This window comes from Podarcis filfolensis (assembly GCF_964270895.1).
Source record: "Podarcis filfolensis genome assembly, chromosome: 5".
Taxonomy (NCBI): domain Eukaryota; kingdom Metazoa; phylum Chordata; class Lepidosauria; order Squamata; family Lacertidae; genus Podarcis; species Podarcis filfolensis.
Genome location: NC_139608.1, coordinates 90,382,840 through 90,407,021, shown reverse-complemented (window position 1 = coordinate 90,407,021; position 24,182 = coordinate 90,382,840). Strand labels below are relative to the sequence as shown.

Sequence of the window (24,182 nt, the reverse complement as noted above, 5' to 3'; positions counted from 1 at the left end):
GAAAAAAGAGGGAAGCTCCAATGGTAGAGCCAGACCAGGCTTCCTCAACTTCGCCCCTTCAGATGTTTTGAGACTACAATTCCCATCATCCCTGACCACTGTTCCTGCTAGCTAGAGATCATTGGAGTTGTAGTCCAAAAACATCTGGAGGGCCGAGTTTGGGGAAGCCTGAGCTAGACAGCCCTTTCTTTTCCCCGTAGAAAGGAAATGGAAACCCTGTTGTTTTCCTTCCCGGAGAATTGGAAGTTTCAGTTTGCAATCGCTGACTTACTAGCTAAATTAATGGGAGACTCTTCTCCCTACCTAGCCTGCCCCATTCGTTGCCATTCCCAGAAGCCCCTATGGCAGGGGTAGGCAACCTAAGGCGTGGGGGGCCGGATGTGGCCCAATCGCCTTCTCAATCTGGCCCACAGATGGTCCAGGAATCATCATGTTTTGACATGAGTAGAATGTGTGCTTTTATTTAAAATGCATCTCTGGTTTATCTGTGGGGCATAGGAATATAATTCAGCCCACCACATGGTCTGAGGGACAGTGGACCGGCCCACAGCTGAAAAAGGTTGCTGACCCCTGCCCTACACGAATGATGCTACTTCCAGGGTAACAGTTTGAGTAACAACATACTTACAGGTTCCATTGGGGGTGGTGGCGGCGGTTCTTTGATGACCTGAAACACACACACACAGGCCTGTCAGTGCCTGCAAGCTTTGTCCCCCATCTACATGCAACCTTTTCACTCAATGAAACAGTCCGGCTCATCAACTTCATCTCTTCAAATGGTTCGCAAAGGTTGGCTTTACCCGAGCCCTTTAGAGTCTTTAGACCAGGGTGCCCCTCAGATGCCATTGGACCACAATCACAGACTGTTGAATATGATGGCAGAAATCCCCCCCAAAAAATATTAAAGCAACTAGGATTTTACTGTATTGCCCCAAATATAAGCCACACTTCTTTTTTTTCCAAATTCCGACCGTGAAAAGTTAAAGTGAGGTTTAAATTCGTGATCTTACAAAAATTGGCTTTTACGATATTGCTGTAGGATTTCCTTCTACATTTGCCATTTACGGGTGTGAGTGCCTGCGGAATCTTAAGGGAGTCGCTTATATTCGGGTATTGTCTTTTTTCCTCCCCCCCCCCCCCCGAATTTTAAAGGTGCGGCTTATATTCGGGCCAATATGGTATATGCATAGAAATGGAAGGAAGAAGGAAGTTCGAACCAAAGAAGAACGGATAATGGACTAAGCAGAACCAGCAAAATGATCAGGAAAACAGGGAATCTTATGATGAGTGTTTTGTGGAAGAATGGTTGCCTTTTTCAGACTAGTTAAAGAAATATTATAGTATGATGAACCTGTGAGTAGGATTTGAGCTATGAGCAACAACAGTAATTAGATTATAATATTGTGGTTATGATGCGATAGATAAAAGATGAGGTGTGACAGAAGGGGAGGATAAAAGAACTCCATGGGAAAAGGGGCAGGAAGCTGAAAAAATGAAAGACAAAATCGTGTTATGACAATACATGTTAAAAAGTTGAAACTTAATGAAATATAGTAAAGGTAAAGGGACCCCTGACCATTAGGTCCAGTCGTGACCGACTCTGGGGTTGTGGTGCTCATCTCGCTTTACTGGCCGAGGGAGCCAGCGTACAGCTTCCGGGTCATGTGGCCAGCATGACCAAGCCGCTTCTGGCGAACCAGAGCAGCGCATGGAAACGCCGTTTACCTTCCCGCCAGAGTGGTACCTATTTATCTACTTGCACTTTGACGTGCTTTCGAACTGCTAGGTTGGCAGGAGCAGGGACAGAGCAACGGGGGCTCACCCCGTCGCGGGGATTCAAACCACCGACCTTCTGATAGGCAAGTCCTAGGCTCTGTGGTTTAACCCACAGCGCCACCTATAATTGGGGGGGGGGAGGAATATGCTGGCTGGCGCTGATGGATGTTGGGAGTCCCAAAATATCTGCAGCCCCAGAGGTTAGCCACTCCTGCTCCAGGCTCAACAGTGCCGTTGCTAAAGCAAGGGAAATGAACCTAAGGCTGGGATTGCTCCACCAATATTCCTAGCGAGAGGCAACGGAAAAGCCACAGTGTTTTGTATTCACTGCTGCGCTTACAATCCTGCCAACTCCTTCAGGGCAAAACAAAAGGTAGGCACTTTTTTCTTTTTCGCTGTACCAGCTCCAAAGATCGGGCCCCTCGGGAGATCTGTGGGGCTTTCGGATCTAACATTGGACCCTGAAACTCACAGATCACGGAATCATAGAATTGGAAGAGGCCACGAGGGCCATCTAGTCTAACCCCGGGAAAGTAGCTTCCTGACCACAGGGGTAAAAGCTCAGGGCTTCTGCAACAATGGAGCTCCCCCGCAAGCAGAGGCAAGAATCAGCATTTGGGGGTGGGGGCCAGGATTGCAACCTTAGACATTTAATCATGGAGAATTGTGGCAGCCATCCAGCCCACACATCTGTCTTTAACTTGTTGCCACTGGCTGTGCAGCTGTGGTGGGTGTGACTCTTTAAAAACACCCCTGGCAAATCAGGGATAATTTGACAAAAATGAAAACGTACCCTGATGTGAAGTTTGCAGAAACCGAGGAAGGACAGGCTACTACCACCGTGAACCAGCCGTGAACGAGTCAGTTATGCTTTTCGCATTTTAGTGTGCTCACATTTTTCTCCCTGTTAGGAAGTATTCTGCTTCTTGGCAATCTCGTTAAACTGCTCTTTTACAGTTTTTTTTAATGGTATAAGATGGCACGGGTATAATTGGTCTGAGGAAATTAATGCAATCCACTCATATAATTCTACTGGCTTGCTAAATTTAGTTTAACAAGCAGTGGATACTTGAAGATTTTTTAAAAATGTACACAGAAAGTATAAACGCAGGAAATAAAAAGATCATACAAGGGCAGTCAGCTTGGCTGCTGGCCCAGGTTTCTAGCTGACAATATATGAAACAGCCCTCAGTTGCAGCTGAAATAGGATTGTTTGGCATTCCTTTTCTGAAGAAATAACTTATTGATTTATTTTTTAAAAATATGTTCGCTCCTTAGAAACCAAACCTTGCTTTGTTGTCTGTGGACCACTAATATCTAGTGAATTCTGTCTCTGCCTGAAACGTGGTTTCTGGGCCTTGTATCATTCTGCAAGCTCAGCCGCCACGAATCTTTTTCCAGTGCCCAGAAAAAAAAGCACGCGTCTTCCAGATGAAAACTCTGCCAGGGGTATCTCGCAAAAGCAGAGCTGAGCAGCGAGGAAGTGACTCATTTTCTAAAGTTACAAGCAAGTGCAAGTTCTGGGGTGGGATCCTGGCATGCAGCCCGAGAATCTAATCGCTTTGCTGCTGACTGCAGAATCTACTAAGGGCTGTCTTTGCAATGAAAGCACACAGCACCCGTTCCTGCGAGAAAGGAGCTCCCAGTCAAGCTTTCTTCAAGACATCCTTTTGTTAAACATAAGCCCCAAAGCTCTGGAAACATCTTGGCAGGAAACCAGGCAGAGGGCCTTCTCGGTAGTGGCGCCTGCCCTGTGGAAATAAACAACTATCTGACTTTTAGAAAACATCTGATGGCAGCTCTGTTTAGGGAAGTTTTTAATGTTTGATGTCTTATCGTGTTTTTAATATTCTATTGGGAGATGGGGAAACCCAGCCAGATGGGTGGGGTACAAATAAATTATTATTATTATTATTTGGCTGCTGCTTCTTTTAAAAAATTATTTTTATTAATTTCCCCAATTATTACAAATCAAGCCAAATTAATTTAATTTAATAGTTTCTTAAAATCAGGTTTCCTGCTCATGTTCATGATGCTTCTTTGACCATTCCCACTCAGTACCCTATTGTTTAGCCTCCTTATAGCCAAGGTTAAAGCTAAAGGTAAAGGGACCCCTGACCATTAGGTCCACTCGTGGCCGACTCTGGGGTTGTGGCGCTCATCTCGCTTTATTGGCCGAGGGAGCCGGTGTACAGCTTCCAGGTCATGTGGCCAGCATGACTAAGCTGCTTCTGGTGAAACCAGAGCAGCGCACGGAAACGCCGTTTACCTTCCCACCGGAGCAGTACCTATTTATCTACTTGCACTTTGACGTGCTTTCAAACTGCTAGGTTGGCAGGAGCAGGGACCGAGCAACGGGAGCTCACCCCATCGTGGGGATTCGAACCGCCGACCTTCTGATTGGCAAGTCCTAGGCTCTGTGGTTTAACCCACAGTGCCACCCGCATCCCACTCAGTACCCTATTGTTTAGGCTCCTTATAGCCAAGGTTAAGGACAGGCAACTCTATTTTTGCCTTAACAAATCTGCATAAAATCCCTGCAAGGAACGCTTACTGTTGTCACCTTTGTACAAAACGGGAAAGATCAGTAACAGGAGAGGGCAACGTCGTCCCATTAGTTTGTTACCGATCCGAGACTGAATCTCACTACAGTCACCTAGTTTATCCTGGCCCATCTCCTATGCCTTCATTGTAAGAAAAAAGGATGGAAATTGAGCAAAAGAAACAAGGATGGCCTGTCTTTGTCCCTTTACCAGCACCTAGACCTCTCACTGCGTTTTGTTGTTGTTTAGTCGTTTAGTCGTGTCCGACTCTTCGTGACCCCATGGACCAGAGCACGCCAGGCACTCCTGTCTTCCACTGCCTCCTGCAGTTTGGTCAGACTCATGCTGGTAGCTTCGAGAACATTATCCAACCATCTCGTCCTCTGTCGTCCCCTTCTCCTTCTGCCCTCCATCTTTCCCAACATCAGGGTCTTTTCCAGGGAGTCTTCTCTTCTCATGAGGTGGCCAAAGTACTGGAGTCTCAGCTTCAGGATCTGTCACTCAGGGCTGATTTCCTTCAGAATGGATATGTTTGATCTTCTTGCAGTCCATGGGACTCTCAAGAGTCTCCTCCAGCACCATAATTCAAAAGCATTAGGATGCTATTAATATATTTAAAACGTTTCCATGTGACCTTTTGGTAAAAAATAATTAAAAATATCCCAGGATAACAGCAATCTAACACACAAATGAGGAAGGGTTTCCTGACAGGAAACTAAAGTGAAAAGAAAAACCTTCGTTTCTTAAATCTGCACGTGTCGGCCTGCTGTTAAAAGTTCAGGAACCTAGTAAGAGAGGAGGCTGTTTTCTTAAGCCTTGGAAATCAATACAATTTTGGGCGTGCAGGGAAGGGGGGTGGAAACTCTTCATTTCTCAGGTCAAACAAGGGAGAGTGTTTCTCTTTCTTTTACACTTTTCCTGGATTTTAAATTCTGCCCCTGGCCAAATAACAGCCTTGAATACTGGGAATGTAAGAAAATAAAGAACTTCTGGGAAATGATATATGATGAGATGAAAAAGATGTTGAAATATACAATTTTTTAAAAAACCAGAAGCATTTTTACTTGGTATTCTAGGTCAGGATATTAATAGGCAAGATGTAAATAAAAATTTATATGCAACAACAGCGGCAAGAGTATTGTTAGCCGAGAAATGGAAGCAAGGAGAAATTCCGACGAAAGAAGAATGGCAGACGAAATTAATGGACTATGCAGAATTGGACAAAATGACAGGAAGGATTCGAAACCTGCGGGACAAGAGATTTACAGAAGATTGGAAGAAGTATATGAACTATTTGAAGAGCAACTGTAATCAACAAATTACGCTAGTAGGACTACAAGAAGTTTTGGAGGGAGAAATATGTGAAGTGCTACAAAGCAGATAAAGAATAGAAACATTGGTTATGAGTTTTAATGTAACAGGGAAAATAAGAAATGTATACTAAGAGATTGGATTGGAAAGTTTTCAGACAGGAATGATGGAAGGGAAAAAAATTGCATAAGATGTAAAAATATGTTTAGTCACTGTTGAAAATGGTATGTTAAAAAAAACTAATAAAAATTTATATATAAAAAGCTTTTATTGAGGGTGAAAGAGGAGAGCGCAAAATATGGTCTGAAGCTCAACATCAAAAAAATGAAGATCATGGCCACTGGTCCCATCACCTCCTGGCAAACAGAAGGGGAAGAAATGGAGGCAGTGAGAGATTTTACTTTCTTGGGCTCCATGATCACTGCAGATGGTGACAGCAGCCATGAAATTAAAAGACGCCTGCTTCTTGGGAGAAAAGCAATGACAAACCTAGACAGCATCTTAAAAAGTAGAGACATCACCTTGCCAACAAAGGTCCGTATAGTTAAAGCTATGGTTTTCCCAGTAGTGATGTATGGAAGTGAGAGCTGGACCATAAAGAAGGCTGGTCGCCGAAGAATTGATGCTTTTGAATTATGGTGCTGGAGGAGACACTTGAGAGTCCCGTGGGCTGCAAGAAGATCAAACCTATCCATTCTTAAGGAAATCAGCCCTGAGTGCTCACTGGAAGGACAGATCCTGAAGCTGAGGCTCCAATACCTTGGCCACCTCATGAGAAGAGAAGACTCCCTGGAAAAGACCCTGATGTTGGGAAAGATGGAGGGCACACGGAGAAGGGGACGACAGAGGACGAGATGGTTGGACGGTGTTCTCGAAGCTACCAGCATGAGTTTGACCAAACTGCGGGAGGCAATGGAAGACAGGAGTGCCTGACGTGCTCTGGTCCAGGGGGTCATAAAGAGTCGGACACGACTAAACGACTAAACAACAACAACATATAAAAAGAAATTTAAAAAAAACAAACAGCCTTGAATACGACCCGCACACTTACCACGGTGCAGCAGAGCGGCCAGAACCACCAGAAGAGAGCCAAAGCCAGGAGCAGGAATAGGATCAGGAGCACAATGAAAACAATCGTCCCATGATGCTGCAAGGAAGGAAGGTATTCCTCGGTTACGGATCTTGCGACAGAACCGGGCATTGTTTATTTCGCATTGCAATCGACGCGGTTCGGATTTAATCACGGGTTTCAGACGTATGGTGTACGAGGTGATAATGGCAAGGGCAGAAAAATACACCACGGACAGAATAAATGTCACACACAGGGAAAGCAATGACTCAATACGAGATCTTCACTTGCACGCTTATAAATTACTTAATGTGTCAACACGAACAGAAGTTATTAATATTGCAGCTGTTGCATAAGGGATTACTATTACGATGGGCATGTAATTGAAATCGGTAAGATTTTGGTAAAAAGGTAAAGGTACCCCTGCCCGTACGGGCCAGTCTTGACAGACTCTAGGGTTGTGCGCTCATCTCACTCTAGAGGCCGGGAGCCAGCGCTGTCTGCAGACACTTCCGGGTCACGTGGCCAGCGTGACGAAGCTGCTCTGGCGAACCGGCACCAGAGCAGCACACGGAAACGCCGTTTACCTTCCCGCCAGTAAGCAGTCCCTATTTATCTACTTGCACCCGGGGGTGCTTTCGAATTACTAGGTTGGCAGGCGCTGGGACCGAGCGACGGGAGCGCACCCCGCCACGGGGATTCGAACCACCGACCTTTCGATCGGCAAGTCCTAGGCGCTGAGGCTTTTACCCACAGCGCCACCCGCGTCCCTTAAGATTTTGGTACGCAGGAGCAAAGTAAATCATCAAACCATTAATTCTAGCATGCGGGGGGGCCACCTAAATTATATATCGTATTTTTTGCTCTATAAGATGTACTTTTCCCCTCCTAAAAAGTAAGGGGAAATGTGTGTGCGTCTTTTGGAGCGAATGCCGGCTGCGCAGCTATCCCAGAAGCCAGAACAGCAAGAGGGATCGCTGCTTTCGCTGCGCAGAGATCCCTCTTGCTCTTTCTGGCTTCTGGAATTCAGAATATTATTTTTTTTCCTTGTTTTCCTCCTCCAAAAACTAGGTACGACTTATGGTCTGGTGCGTCTTATAGAGCGAAAAATACAGAAATTTGGTATTCGAATGATTTGTATTAGGAATTATATTACAATTTGGCATTGTTATAATGAGGCTATTATTGGATTGTTGTAATTAAAAACTAATAAAAATAAATAAATAATAAATATAAAGCGTAGGTATTTTCTTCCCTCTCTTTCTTTAAAACAGCTACAACTACAAACTCCTTTGGCAAAACAAAAAAAAATTTTTTTCTTTCCAGTAGCACCTTAAAGACCAACTAAGTTAGTTCTTGGTATGAGCTTTCGTGTGCATGCACACTTCGTCAGATACACACAGTGTATCTGACGAAGTGTGCATGCACACGAAAGCTTATACCAAGAACTAACTTAGTTGGTCTTTAAGGTGCTACTGGAAAGAAAAAAATTTTTTTTTGTTTTGACTATGGCAGACCAACACGGCTACCTTTCTGTAACTGAAACTCCTTTGGGTTTCCACTGGGCTCTATCACCCAGCATGCAGTGCTTCAGAGAAGGTGAGGAGGAGGGCTGGGAACAAAAACTTCCTTCTTCCCACGGCTGCCCTGCTTGTTGAACTACTGGCGCCCACACCACCATTTATCAGTGCCACGAGGTGCCCTCAGTACTCAGGGCACTCGTTAAAACATCTGGGACACACACCCCACTGAGCCCAGGGTGCCCATTGCTTCTGGCTTTGACATCCGGAAAATGCAGCCAAGGAACTTTTACTGAGGGCTTTACTAAGTAAGGTCAGCCTTCTGAATTTCAACTAGTTCAAAGAAATTGCGCTGGCTGGGAAACGTGGCAAACCCCCACCTTGCTTCCTTCGCTGCAACCAGTACAGTGGTACCTCGGGTTAAGAACTTAATTTGTTCTGGAGGTCTGTACTTAACCTGAAACTGTTCTTAACCTGAAGCACCACTTTAGCTTATGGGGCCTCCTGCTGCTGTGGTGGCGCCGGAGCACGATTTCTGTTCTCATCCTGAAGCAAAGTTCTTAACCCGAGGTACTATTTCTGGGTTAGCGGAGTCTGTAACCTGAAGCGTATGTAACCTGAAGCGTATGTAACCTGAAGCGTATGTAACCCGAGGTACCACTGTATAGGTAAAGGTAAAGGACCCCTGGATGGTTAAGTCCAATCAAAGGCGACTATGGGATTGTGGCGCTCATCTTGCTTTCAGGCCGAGGGAGCCGGCGTTTGTCCACAGGCAGCTTTCCAGGTCATGTGGCCAGCAGGACTAAACCGCTACTGGCTCACAGAGGACCGTGACGAGTGCCAGAGCGCATGGAAATGCTGTTTACCTTTCCACCACAGCAGTAGCTATTTATCTACTTGCACTGGCGTGCTTTCAAACTGCCAGGTTGGCAGGAGCTGGGACAGAGAAACGGGAGCTCACTCCGTTGTGGGGATTCGAACCGCCGACCTTCCGATCAGCAAGCCCAAGAGGCTCAGTGGTTTAGACCACAGCGCCACCCGCATCCAGTATAACCAATAACAGTCCCCGTCTCCTGAGAGTGAACCAAGGAGCTTCTGCAAGGCTACAGCTCTTCCCCATTAATCTACTGTTAATCGCAAGTCCTTTGCAATTAAGCATTGAATTTGCAAATCTTTATTCTTTTCATTTCATTAATTTTTTTTTTAATCTAACAAGCGTTCAATGACCCAGTTGTTGTTTTTTTAAATGAAAGTTTGTATCATGGACTTTTACCATGCTTACTGCTGCTATATTAGCGTTTGTTGTTTTTCAATTTAATCTCCGCTGCATCGTTTTTTGTAAGCTGCTTCATGTGTCTTTGAAAGAAAAAAATGGGATGTGAATAAATGTGCTACTTGTGACATCTGCGAGTGTCGTTTGGCTGCGGTCAGGCCCTAAGGCAGCACATTAGATCAATTTCCTTGCTTTCTCCTTATGAAGAAGGAAGCCATACAAGCTCATCTCTTCGAATGCCAGACACAGCTTCTCTACTGCAAAGCAATTTTCAGAGAGCAGTGTCCCCCTCTATCTAGGTTCGACACCCAGAGACTGTAACTCCAGACTGGAGCAGAGCAAAAACAGTGCTTAAAACCTCATTTTAATTTTTTTGTGTGTTTTCAAATATAACGCTGGCAAGCAGCCAACCACAACCGTTCCTGGCAGAATCGGTCCTCGCCCAGAGTCATTCACGCCCAAGAGCGGACTACTGTAATGCACCACCTGAAAACTGTTCAGAAAATTAAATCGGTACGAAATGCTGAAAACAGTTTGCTGACAGGCCCTAGGCACCTTGATTCCACCAGGCCAATTTGGAGAGGCCTGTATTGGCTCCCAGTTAAGTTTCCAGGCTCAGTTTGAAGCACTGGTATTAACCTTTAAGGGACGCGGGTGGCGCTGTGGGTTAAACCACAGAGCCTAGGACTTGCTGATCAGAAGGTCGGCGGTTCAAATCCCCGCGACGGGGTGAGCTCCCGTTGCTCAGTCCTTGGTCCTGCCAACCTAGCAGTTCAAAAGCCTGTCGAAGTGCAAGTAGATAAATAGGTACTGCTCCGGCAGGAAGGGAAACGGTGTTTCCGTGCGCTGCTCTGGTTCGCCATGCTGCTCTGGTGGTCATGCTGGCCACATGACCCGGAAGCTGTACGCCGGCTCCCTTGGCCAATAAAGCGAGATGACTGCCACAACCCCAGAGTCGGCCACGACTGGACCTAATGGTCAGGGGTCCCTTTACCTTTTATTAACCTTTAAAGTCCAAGGTGGATTCAAGCCTGGGTACCTATAGAGCAGGCATAGGCAAACTCGGCCCTCCAGATGTTTTGGGACTACAACTCCCATCATCCCTGACCACTGGTCCTATTAGCTAGGGATGATGGGAGTTGTAGTCCCAAAACATCTGGAGGGCCGAGTTTGCCTATGCCTGCTCTATAGAGCCATCTTCTTATGTACATTCCTTCCTGCATGCTCATAGCCATTTCATGTTGCATTTGTACATATTATCAAACGTGACAATAAACAGCACCAGTGACTTCGAAGGAAAGGACTAGCCATGCTATAGAGTAAGAAAAGATCTTATCTTCTTAGTTTATTTCCAGAAAACCTAAGTAGTGGCATTTGATCGCATGGTTGTGGGGCAAGTGAACATAGCTATTATTTTGGCTCTCTGTAACAGCCCCAAAGGCAGCAATTCTGGGAGCATCACTCAACCCAATTGGCTTACTTTGAGCAGATATGTATGGGACTGCACTGCACAAGAACATTTCTACCGGAAAGGCAAGTCTCGCTTACACTGCTAGTATACTGCTAAATAAATCTGCTCAGTAGCACAGCTAAAATTTTGTCTCTGCTGTACCTATTCCGCACGGTCTATCTGGCAATCTGGGTAGGCCAAAATCAGAAATGGCCAGTGCAAAATACAAAAAAATCTGTGTGGACAGATAAAAAGGTAAAGGGACCCCTGACCATTAGGTCCAGTCGTGACCGACTCTGGGGTTGCGGCGCTCATATCGCTTTATTGGCCGAGGGAGCCGGCGTACAGCTTCCAGGTCATGTGGTCAGCATGACTAAGCCACTTCTGGCGAAGCAGAGCAGCACACAGAAATACTGTCTACCTTCCCGCTAGAGCGGTACCTATTTATCTACTTGCACTTTGCCGTGCTTTTGAACTGCTAGGTTGGCAGGAGCAGGGACCGAGCAACGGGAGCTCACCCCATCGCGGGGATTCGAACCGCCAACCTTCTGACCGGCAAGTTCTAGGCTCTGTGGTTTAACTCACAGCGCCACCCGCGTCCCGTGTGGACAGATAGTTAAAGTCAAACCCATACAAGTTTAGTTGTAGAGACTAAATGTCTGATTTCCCCCTCTGCTGTTTTTGTAAGTTGTGTGTGCCCACGTGTGACTAATGTTTTGTTCTTTCTGCCTTTGTTGCATGGGATTTTTGCTTGGTACCCTGACTAGGATCACCTGCAGACAGTTATGCTGACGCCATAGTGAGAATATAGACCTACGCATTTTCTTCCGTTTTCACAAGGAAGGGAACTGAACCCCTCCCACAGAATTGCAGAGGGCAGCGTAAGGAGCAAAATGCCCACAAACGCAAAGTGAAGGGGGTTGGGAAGAGAGAGGAGACAAATTCATTGTTCTATAAATAAAATATTTGTTTCTAACTTATAAAGTACAAGCATTCAAACGACCACAGCCTGAACCTGGGTCAGCAGCAGTGTAGACAAAGCAGCAAGTGTCTTACCAAAACCCTCTTCAGCAAGAGATCTTACACTCACAGATCCCTTTCTTGGCTTTAAAATTAGCCCCCCACCCCATCCACTGCTTTAGATATGAGTGGGTCAGGAATAAACAAGGTTGGCTGCCCCTGTCAAACCCAGTTCCATGTTCCCTTGAGTATACCTGAAGGAGCGTCTCCACCCCCATCGTTCAGCCCGGACACTGAGGTCCAGCTCCGAGGGCCTTCTGGTGGTTCCCTCCCTGCGAGAAGTGAAGCTACAGGAAACCAGGAAGAGGGCCTTCTCGGTGGTGGCGCCCGCCCTGTGGAACGCCCTCCCATCAGATGTCAAGGAATATCTGACTTTTAGAGCCTGCAATAAACCCAGCCTGCAATAAACCCAGATGCCAACTTTGCTGCCACATACACCCGGACAACACCATTACTGGCCCCAACAACATCACACATACCATCTCGGGACTATTTAATTGCTCATCGTCTAACATTGTATATGCCATCAAATGCCAACAGTGTCCTTCAGCTCTCTATATTGGACAAACAGGCCAAACCTTACGCCAAAGAATAAACGGACATAAATCGGACATCAAGAATCACAAGACAGAGAAACCAGTAGGAGAACACTTCAATCTCCCAGGACATTCTATACAAGATCTCCAAGTAGCTGTATTACTACAAAGGAATTTCAGAAATAGACTGGAAAGAGAAGCTGCTGAATTGCAACTCATTACCAAACTTAAAACCATGGAGAGACCTGGTCTGAACAAAGACATTGGATTCTTATCTCATTATACATGACAAAGCCATTTTTCACCTTCTCACCCCTTGCTTTTTCCTGTAAGACCTATTGCAGTCGTTAAGAGTCGTCAACAGGCTCATCACAGCTATCTGCCAATCACCCATTCCCACCACCCTTCTGAGTAATACCCCTCCCCACCTTCTCACTATATAGAAGGATCTGGCAACTTCTGTTTCAGTGTATCTGAAGAAGTGTGCATGCACACGAAAGCTCATACCAAGAACTAACTTAGTTGGTCTTTAAAGTGCTACTAGAAGGAAAAAAATTTTTTTGTTTTGACTTTTAGAAGACACCTGAAGGCAGTCCTGTTTAGGGAAGTTTTTAATGTTTGATATCTTATTGTGTTTTTAATGTTCTGTTGGGAGCCGCCCAGTGTGGCTGGTGAGGCCCAGCCAGATGGGTGGGGTATAAGTAATATATTATTATTATTATTAAGAGCTGGATCGGTGGTCAAAAAGCAACACTTTTCCACCCAACCCCTTAGTCCTTGTTTCTGCGTTTTAGGTCCTTCCTTCCCTCAGTTTCGTGCTTCATACTTACACAGCGGGTGCTGGTGATGCTGACAGAGCTGGAGATGAACGTCAGTCCGCTGTTCATGCTAACTTGCAGGTAAACCACCCTGGAGAGCCAACAGAGACATTGATTAAAACGATGGTCTTTCCCTCTGTTTTAATGTATTTTTAATCTTTTGTTGTTCCCGGAGTGGCTTGGGAAACCCAGCCAGATGGGCGGGGTATAAATAATAAATTATAATTTTTACTATGTCTGTTCTCTGTTTATCGTAACAAACAATGAAATCAATGATTCTCCCCACCCCCACGAGTTTCTAACCGCTTAGAACTGATATATTTCAGTTGGCGGTTCTCACATTTTAGCATTTCGGGGGGCGGGGGTTGGGGGGGGGAGAAAACACGACAAGTAAGAGGTGGTATGAGGAACAGGTAAAAGCACAATGTACTTACTGTCCGACATCTGCTATCACTGGAGCAGGGCAAAGCAAGTATGTGTCTTGAACAATTGTTGGCTTTTCATCTGAAGGGAAGAAACGAAAAATCACTTCTATGCTAGTACAAAGCAGCCATAAAAAACTTTAGATGGCAAGTTTATGAAGAGTGCCTGTTTCATTTAAAAAAAAAATTCGTTACAGCAGCAAATAGTTTTAGGTTTCCCTTTCTTCTTCTTTTTTTAACATTTCAGCCAGTGAGTTACAGGTTATATGTGTGTCTTCCCTTTCATTTCATTCAGAGTAGAACAAATTGAGATAGATAGATAGATGATAGATAGAAAGATAGATGGATAGATAGATAGATAATGATTTGTCTGTTCTGTTTTAGAGTGATTTGATTCCCTAACTGATGCTGGTTGTGTTGTTGCCCTTTTGTGCTAAGTATACGTTAAAGGTAGAGGTAAAGGTAAAGGGACCCCTGACCATTAGGTCCAGTCGTGGCCGACTCTGGGGTTGCAGCGCTCATCTCGAGGGAGCCGGCATACAGCTTCTGGGTCATGTGGCCAGCATGACTAAGCCACTTCTGGCGAACCAGAGGAGCGCACGGAAACGCCGTTTACCTTCCCACGGAGCGCTACCTATTTATCTACTTGCATTTTGACATGCTTTCAAAGTGCTAGGTTGGCAGGAGCTGGGACCGAGCAACAGGAGCTCACCCCGTCGCGGGGATTCAAACCACCAACCTTCTGATCAGCAAGTCCTAGGCTCTGTGGTCTAACCCACAGCGCCACCCGCGTCCCTAAGTATACGTTAGGGAGGTTCAAACTTGCTTCTTTCGGATGAAGTTCATGAAATCCTTATCTAGGAAAATAATGCAAAGGCCCTTTTAGTGTGGCTATCTCGCCGCACTCCTTGACAGAGAATACAGACTGACATTATCAGCTGCAGGACATGCAAGAATTTAACTAGTGTAGGTTTCCGCATCTTCCTGAAACTTTGCAACCCTGCCTGTGCTTTTCTGTTCTGGATTATCAAATTCGTAACTTCCATTCCAACGCTGACAAATGCGTTGGCCGGACATCTCCTGCACGGACCAGCAAGACAAGCCCAGGTACGATGGGAATGATGCAGAAGTAGCCATGAGGGTGAAAATTCTTCCCCTGTTACCATTTCACACCACAACATGGTGAAAGCACTTTTCTGGGGTGGGAAGGCCACAACCTGCCAACTTACTAAGAGTAATGGTGTTATTGATCTTGAAACTGCAGAGAACTTGGTCAATGTTCCTTGCGTAATAAAAGCCATTGCCTTTGACCACCACTTGGTAGGATTCTGTCAAGAGAAAACGTTACAATGAGGAAAACTGGTGTGGCCCAATAACATACAGCAGGGCTTCACGGGGAGCGGTCACCGACTGTGAAATGGGAACACTATTTTACGGAGAACCTCAGACGATAAAGGAAATCAAGAAGTGCGACGCCGAGGAGCTATGAAATCACTATTAACATTATAGTAAAATATTCTTGGGGAAAGAGCTCAGTTCTGACCTACAGTGGTACCTCAGGTTACATACGCTTCAGGTTACAGACTCCGCTAACCCAGAAATAGTGCTTCAGGTTAAGAACTTTGCTTCAGGATGGGAACAGAAATTGCGCGGCAGCAGCAGGAGTCCCCATTAGCTAAAGTGGTGCTTCAGGTTAAGAACGGACCCCCGGAACGAATTAAGTACTTAACCCGAGGTACCACTGTATTTGAAGGCTGTAGAATTATGCTTTTGAGGCAAAGTCCTCTTCCCTGACTATTACTGTAACCTCCTGTAAAAGTGCTTTTTTTGACACTACAAAAATATTACATTTTAATAACTGCATCCCCCCACCAGCCTGTAATGTTATCGGTGTTCGTGAAAACAACCACTATGCATTTTCGACTCCTATTAACCGGTACAGAAACAAAAAAGGGGGAAAACTATTCATTTTCATTGCGGGTTAGACGAGCGGTGGAAACTGTTGGGTCTGCCAACCTGCGACCCCTTTTGCCCCATTCTTAATGCCATACAGCGCGACTCTGTTCCGGGGAACCCAAGCCAGCTGAAAGGGCTAATTCTATTTAAATTGGGGCCCTGACTCGGCACACGTCCTTTTCTTCCTTCGTTACTGTCAGATTCCAAATTGCTGATTTTGACAAGACAACGAAGGGGAAAAGGTCAGCGCAGAACCAAAGAGGCAGCGCTGGCAGCGAGAGGGTGGGTTGAAACTGGTGCGCACTGGCGGGGCTGTCTGTTTTGCTTCTGTGACTCTGATGAGGAGCTGACGGCTTGCATCTACACCTGGGAGTTGACGCGGCCAGTTGGGTGCCAACATCCAGCGCAACCTTTCAATCAAGCCAGGGCACTTGTGAGTATAATCAGAGCAATGAAGCTTCTGGGAAATTCGGACTCCAGACTGATGGGCCTCTTCGCAGGCTGCGCGTCTCGGTCACTTCTAATCAAGGGAGATCCAAATTTGCAGAGTGGACTACGAGTCGGGGGGCTTACAGATTGGGAGGGTCACAAAACATTAAGCCTCAGAGAATTGTCAGAATCCAGACAGGCTAATCCATCTACAGCAGCCCAGTCAACATTCAGTTTTCTCGATCGCTAAAAACCAGCCTTGGGGGCTATCCATGATTCAACAGAGGCAGGTGGAAAAATATGTGGAAAAATATGAATACAAACACAGAGAGACCCGTTCTTAAACGCAAAGGATGCTTTAGTTGAGATTCTAGTTGATGTATTACAGTATTTTAATATTTTTTTGGAAGCCGCCCAGAGTGGCTGGGGAAGCCCAGCCAGATGGGCGGGGTATAAATAATAAATTATTATTATTATTATTGTTGTTGTTGTTGTATTGCAGGGGGTTGGGCTAGAACAGGGGCCAGCAAACTTTTTCAGCAGGGGGGCCGGTCCACTGTCCCTCAGTCATTTTTACTGATCATAGTTTAGTCATTATTTATAAAATAATAATACTAATACTAATAATACTAATAATACTAATAATACTAATAATACTAATAATAATAATAATAATTATTATTATTATTATTATTATTATTATTATTATTATTATTTATACCCCACCCACCTGGCTGGGTTTTCCCAACTACTCTGGGCGGCTCCAACAGAATATTAAAAGCACAATAAAACATCAAACATTAAAAACTTCCCTAAACAGGGCTGCCTTCAGATGTCTTCTAAAAGTCAGATAGTTGTTTATTTCCTTGACATCTGACGGGAGGGCGTTCCACAGGGAGTGAATTTCTGTTCAATTATTGTTTTGTTTTGATAGTTAATTTTGCGGTGTACTATTATATTCTAATAGATTACTTTGTTTGATACAAGTCATTCCATTTCAGAGTTATGTGTTATTATGACTTTCTGTGAGATTATTATAAAGGCGTGTGTTCTTTGTTGTATATTTTGCTGCTGCAAGCTGCCTTGCACCACACAAATTAAAAGTGAAACGAAATGAAATGATTTGCCTCACTTTCTCAAGTCAACTGGAACCATTGTCTTCTGAAGAACCCATTCCAGGACACACCTGACCTCTCTTCTGATCTCGCACATTGTGATCTGGAATGCATATGGCATCCTGCAGTGTATGGTTGTTCCTTCACAAGCGAAGGAGCCATTTGCATCTTATGGAATTTGATCATCAAATCCTTCGTTCAGCAGGGAACAACAACACATTGTAGGCTATGATTTGCCAAACATCCAGAGAAGAAGAAGAAAGCATATTCCTAAAACGTGGATGCACCATGTTCAATAAATCACTTGCAAAAATCGGTTAAGCAAGGATGTTCTTGCATTGTTGGGGCTAGATGATGCTTGAGGTCCAACTCTACGATTCTGTGATATTGTGTGGAAAATCAAAGCCAGGACTTTATTTAACAGAGCCCAGCATTTCACATCACTATCTAGAAAGATCACCAGAATCCATAGCGGACGGGGTAGCATTACTCACCTCCTGCACAGATGCTTGATGGTTCAGCGGCCAGGATCTCAATGCACGATTTCTTCAGAATCTGTAGGATTGAAAGAACGACGTTTGCAGCCAAGGGTAGCCTGACACTGATTGACAAATTGAGAAAAGGGTGAATTTATTGGATAAGCTACTTACTGAATCAATGGTGCCTCTGAGAGCGTAAAAACCTCCAGTCACAGGGAAAACGTGATCAATGCTATCTGCAATAGTCGATAGCTGCAAAGACAAGACACTCATAAATGTGTGGTGGGGAAAATAATATCTATTAAACTAAAAACAGAGCCTGCTTTCTGCTTATGCCCCTTTTCCGTTGGGAAGTTCTGAAGAACGTGTGACCCAGGAGAGACTTAAATTATCCAGCGATATCCACCCAGAGACATGGTAGAATTATGTGCCCAGAGTAGAGGCTGACTGGAAGAATTTAAGGCCACTTATTAAAATACATGCAGATTTCTTTGTCATAAAAGGCTTCACATTTATAGAGATATATTTGAAAGTTTGTAGTATTTCACATATATCAGTAACCTGCCTAACAGCGTTGCCATTAAGCCAGTTCTATTTCCCAATATTGCAGGGGTGCGAGGCAACCAAGATTAAGAAAATAATGACCTACGCAAAGGCCAATCAATGAGCTGATGCGAAATCGGAACTTGCAACCCACAGAGCTTAACTATTGCCATACACCAACATTTTGGAAAGGACACAGGTGTAGTATTTATTATTTAGTTCTTACTTACATTAATACTCAGCTTCTTGGCCAGAGGAGACCCTCAAAGCAGCATACATTAAAATAAGATGTACGTAAAGCACAAAGCATAGTAATAAAACAAGAGAAAAGAAAGCAGCGTGATGAACCACAATCAATCAACCGCAGCAATAGAGATCATAAAAGCCTTCTTTAAAAGGGGGTGCCGGGGGGCACACGATTTTTGAGGCAGCATGATCCAGGTGACCCCAATAGCCCAGTGCTCCTCTCTGCCCCCCAAGGGCCATGTCAGCCAGCCGGACTCCCCCCTATGTGGGTGGGCAGGCAGCTCAGTGCGGCCCCAATTTGCTCTGGTGGGGTTGCTCTGGAAGCATGGAAGCACGTACACACACATGCCCCGGGCACCAGCAAGCAATGCTACGCTGCTTGTGAGTAGGACGCCCAAGGCCCACCATCACTGCAAAAAAAAATTGTGGTGAAACCAAGGGGTGTTTTGTTCTTTTTAACCACACAAAAGTATGGACATTATTTTTTTGTTAGGTGTTCATTTAAAGAAGCCAAAGTGACATTTGAAGAAGGACACTGTGTATAGATGTTCATATGCTAATAATAGTAAAGGGGGGATTAGGGTGCTTGACCTTAAAGGGGAACAAAGACAAAGGTGTGTGTTACTTATTCAGACAAAGTATTTGTCTTTGTTTGCAGGTACAGGAGTGCCTTACAGGAACCATCCGTTGTCCTTTAATGCAATGTAAGAATCAAACTCCGTTTGTAGAAGAACATTATTATTATTTTTTGAAAATTACCTGAGTTTCATTAAAGTCTTTCACACCAACACAATAGACAATTGCTCCGAGGCTTCTTGCTCTGTCGGCCTAAAATGAGAGGTGGTATTAAAAAACTCTATATAACTTCCATGGGGCACACTTGTACATTTCCACATTGTTGTTGTTCCAAAAATTAGCAAGGAGAGACAAGAAGGGCTTCTTAAACGAGCAATGCAAAGAAATAGAGGAAAACAACAGAATGGGAAGAACCAGAGATCTGTTCAAGAAAATTGGAGATATGAAAGGAACATTTCATACATTTCCACATAGTCTGATGAACTTCAGGCTCAACTTACTTCTTTCTCTGCGTAATAAAACTGGGCCTCTTGCAGCTCCCCGTCTGTGAGAGCTATGATCACGCTAGCTGTCTGGAGTCCTGAAATACGGCAGCATAAATATATATTAGATTCTTCAATTAAAAAAGAAAACAAGACTTCAGCTTAAGAGAAAAGCTAGTAATTTACTTGGGCACCAATCAGCAGAGAAACAGGATTGAGGCTGAATGACATGCACAGAAGCAAGGCTCAAACATACAGTAGCCACTCTCATTGAAGCTCCTGGGGATTCTACAAACCGAGCTATTAGCAACAGGTAGGTAGCTCAATGAAGAATCTCCAGAAAACCGCTTTCGTGAAATTTGTTACATACATCAATCTGAAAGCGCCGCTAAGCAGTCATTTAAAATATTGTTTTATTACTGGGTGCATTCCTAATACAATTCATCGTATTTTCAAATGTCTCTCTCAGTCTAGCTTGAAATTAAAGACACTGATCACTGTTGACAGGTATTCTTAATGTCAAATATTCTTTTCTTGCTCATGTCACAGAGACACAAGATCTTCAAGGTGACCTTGGGAAGGGAGAGAGAGATCGGGCGCATTCGTCTTGCTTCTTGGGAGAAACGCAGGCAAGAGAGGGAATTATCGTTTGGCATCCAGGTCTTCCCTTTGTTTCATATGAAATAGTCTAGTTCCTAGAAAATGTGGCTAAACGGAAAGCAAAAGCCATTTAAGTTTTGATGTTAAAAAGATCAAGCTTGCATGGCACAAATGTTTTAAAAAACCCATTTGGATGTAACAAGAAAAAATCGCAATAGTCAGTCGCTCTAACTTTTTTGCAGGCTGTGAAATGATACCTTCAGATTATCATATAAGAACAGCAATGACCTAAGACAGTTAACGACTTCAAGAAAACATTCTGGACAGCAATTGTAAAAAATACCAAATCAAAACAGATAAATTAGGGAAGCTTTTAATATTTGATGAATTACTGCATTTTAATATTTTGCTGGAAGCCACCCAGAGTGGCTGGGGAAACCCAGCCAGATGGGCAGAGTATTCATAATAATAACAATTATTATTATTACTATTATTATTCAAGACGGTAAGGTAAAGGTAAAGGGACCCCTGACCATTAGGTCCAGTAGTGACCGACTCTGGGGTTGCGGCGCTCATCTCACTTTATTGGCCGAGGGAGCCGGCGTTTGTCCGCAGACAGCTTCCGGGTCATGTGGCCAGCATGACTAAGCCGCTTCTGGAGAACCAGAGCAGCACACGGAAACGCCGTTTCCCTTCCCGCCGGAGCGGTACCTATTTATCTACTTGCACTCTGACGTGCTTTCAAACTGCTAGGTTGGCAGGAGCAGGGACCGAGCAATGGGAGCTCACCCCGTCGCGGGGATTCGAACCGCCGACCTTCTGATCGGCAAGTCCTAGGCTCTGTGGTTTAACCCACAGCGCCACCCGCGTCCCTTATTCAAGATGGTAGGCCTGGCCTAATCTAATGGCAACTCCTATTAGGCCTCCTCCCTCGCATATCCCTCCCTGGGATGCTTACAGTAGGAAGTGACAGTGCTCCTAACAGAAACATCTCCTACCTCCATAATTTTCATAGATCTGTTCATTTGCCTGCAACAGAGGATACAAATTTATTTATTACATATATTACATACCATTCACATAACTAAGGGCCTTCTTGGTAGTGGCACCCGCCCTGTGGAATGCCCTCCCATCCGATGTCAAAGAAATAAACAAGTATCTGACTTTTAGAAGACATCTGAAGGCAGCCCTGTTTAGGGAAGCTTTTAATATTTGATGAATTATTGTATTTTAATATTTTTCTGGAAGCTGCCCAGAGTGGCTGGGGAAACCCAGCCAGATGGGCAGGGTATAAATAATAAATTATGATGATGATGTATTATTTGGGTCCTTTACATACCACTAAAAGTGCATCACAACAATTAAATGGTTAAAACCCCCCCACTAAAACCATTTACAAATAACCAGTATAGCTAAAATCAACATAAACAATGTAACCGAAGAACAACTTAAAACCAACATTAAGTCAGCAAGGGGAATAGCAAGTACCTTGGGAGGAGAAGATTCTTCACTTGACAAGAGACCACAGCGTTCCATATATTGGGTGCCACCCCTACAAAAGCCCTGCTCGCCCCCCACGTCATCTCACTAGGCTGGGGAACCTAAAAATGGCCTCTTATTAAGGTCTCAACACCCAGGCAGGTATACTGCATCACATTTGAAAGTGATCCCTCAAATAGCCCAACCTCAAGCCTTTTGGGGCTTTAAAGGAAAAAAACAAACCCAAAACCCAGCCTTTTGAATTGGGTCCTGAAATGAATTGGAAGCACTTGGTATGTGTAAATCTCAGCACTGAAACTGCAGCGTTTACCCTTTTAAAGCCTTCATGCATGAATGTGTCTCCTCCAGGCACTTGTCTCTGAAGAACTGCAAGGCCTCGCTGGATGACTTCCCTAGGGAAAAAGGCAGAGCTTTTCAACGTTTTTGCTTCGCCACCGCGAAACGTTGCAATAAGACAGCAAACCCTCAGCAAGCCACACGACTGAAAAGTGACCGGAAAGCGTGCGTTGTGCATCACGTAAGCTCGCTCGGAATTGCATCCCCCGGGGACACTTGCGTGCATGTAAATAAAAATAAGGTTGTATGGTCCTGTTCACTGCGACATAGCCTATTGAACTGGAATACTTCTCTGAATTAACATATTCATAGATCTCTAGATCTCTCTATCTAATTGAAAATTATGCACAAACTCAACACGACCCAACAAAATGGAAGCCGTACATTAGACAGCCCTTGTGTTTCGACCCACAACCATCAACCAAACAAGGTGGATTTGATTTAAATCAAATTGATTTAAATCACAATTTAAATCACTCGTCAGGAAGACTTGATTTAAATCATTATTATTATTTTCACAGAAAGACTCATTCTGGTATCATCTAAAATATTTACAACCAGATGAAGGTTTCATTTTTGGGATGATAAATTTTCAGAGTGGTTTTTACAGTTATATAAAAAAATAGTTATATTAGAAATACATAGACAGATAATTATGAAATTATTGTGAGGTTTCATAAGTTAGCTGTTTATATTCAGACAACTTTTCTGCTGTACTTTATTGGAAGGAGAAAAAAATCATTTATTTTAATAATCATTTCCTTAATAACAATTTAAACAATTTATTTAACTAAAACAATAACATTATAGCATATGTATCCATATGTATCCATGTTTCTTAACTGATGTGGTTAAACAATTTTTTAAAAAAACCCCAACTTAGACTGAGTTTTAGCACACATGAAAAACTTAAAACTAATCCTTATTTCCTGATGAATAGGCTTTGGACTATAAAGTAACTTAAATAGAAAACTATCTTTAGAAAGATTTTTCCTCCAAAAACATTTTACAGTGGTGCCCCGCAAGACGAACGCCTCGCAAGACGAAAAACCCGCTAGACGAAAGGGTTTTCCGTTTTTCGATGCGCTTCGCAAGACGAATTTCCCTATGGGCTTCCTTCGCAAGACGAAAGCCCATAGGGAAATCTCCAGGACAGCGGGGAAGCGCAGCGCGTCTTCCCCACTGTCCTCGAACCTCCTCCGAAGGCTGGCGGTGGGGCGTAGAGACCTTCTCCCCGCGCCAGCCTTCGGATGGCTGTTCTGAAGACTTGCGGTGGGAGGAGGGTTTTCCTTCCCACCGCCAACATTCAGAATGCTGTTCTGAATGTTGGCGGTGGGGAGGAAAAACCCTCCTCCCACCGCAAGCCCCGGGAACAGAGGAGAAGCGCTGCGCGCCTTCCCCTCTGTTCCCGTACCTGTCCTGAAGGCTTGCGGTGGGGAGAAAAGCCCTTCTCCGCACCGCCAGCCTGGCAAGTGGTCTCCATAGGAACGCATTAATTGATTTTCAATGCATTCCTATGGGAAACCGTGCTTCGCAAGACGAAAAACTCGCAAGAAGAAAAAACTTGCGGAATGAATTAATTTCGTCTTGCGAGGCACCACTGTATTTTAAAAATCCGATTAAAATTTTAAAAAATCTGATTTAAATAAAAAAAACCCCGATTAAAAAATATCCGATTTTTAAATTTATTATTTTTTAAAACCATTGATTTTTATCCACCCTGCAACCAACACATTCCAACCAACTGACAACTACTTAACAAAATTCCACCAGCAACCTCAACGGCTTCCACTGGTTTCATGAAATCGGGGTTGTTGCTTTCAAGCGAGCTTTATTAACCATCGAGCAAGAACACAACGGAAGCAACAAGGACGGCAAGAAGCCTGGAAACCTATGAGCAGCGATGGCCAAACTTGGCCCTCCAGCTGTTTTGGGACTACAACTCCCATCATCCCTAGCTAAGAAGACCAGTGGTCAGGGATGATGGGAATTGTAGTCCCAAACCAGCTGGAGGGCCAAGTTTGGCCATCACTACCTATGAGGAAAGGTCAAAGAGATTTGGGCTGTCTGGCTTGGAGGAGAGGTTATCCACATGCAATATAACAGACATCTTCAAATATCTGAAGATGCCCATCACTGAGATGTCCTCTAAGATACGCTTGCAACTCTACAATTCAATGGC

The 24,182-nt window shown here is 44.3% G+C and overlaps 1 protein-coding gene across 1 annotated transcript in view; it reads right to left on the bottom strand.

The window, feature by feature from the left end:
- Positions 1-24,182, bottom strand: part of ANTXRL (ANTXR like) — a 63,034-nt gene that overhangs the window by 27,980 nt on the left and 10,872 nt on the right. Inside the window, exons 4-14 of the mRNA XM_083615715.1 lie at positions 21,975-22,056; positions 21,163-21,193; positions 19,583-19,662; positions 19,266-19,334; positions 17,889-17,969; positions 17,733-17,793; positions 14,968-15,066; positions 13,751-13,820; positions 13,329-13,407; positions 6,682-6,777; positions 629-667 (exon numbers count right to left, since the gene is read on the bottom strand). Coding sequence (XP_083471841.1) covers positions 629-667; positions 6,682-6,777; positions 13,329-13,407; positions 13,751-13,820; positions 14,968-15,066; positions 17,733-17,793; positions 17,889-17,969; positions 19,266-19,334; positions 19,583-19,662; positions 21,163-21,193; positions 21,975-22,056 — 787 coding nt within the window. The remainder of the gene's footprint in view (positions 1-628; positions 668-6,681; positions 6,778-13,328; positions 13,408-13,750; positions 13,821-14,967; positions 15,067-17,732; positions 17,794-17,888; positions 17,970-19,265; positions 19,335-19,582; positions 19,663-21,162; positions 21,194-21,974; positions 22,057-24,182) is intronic.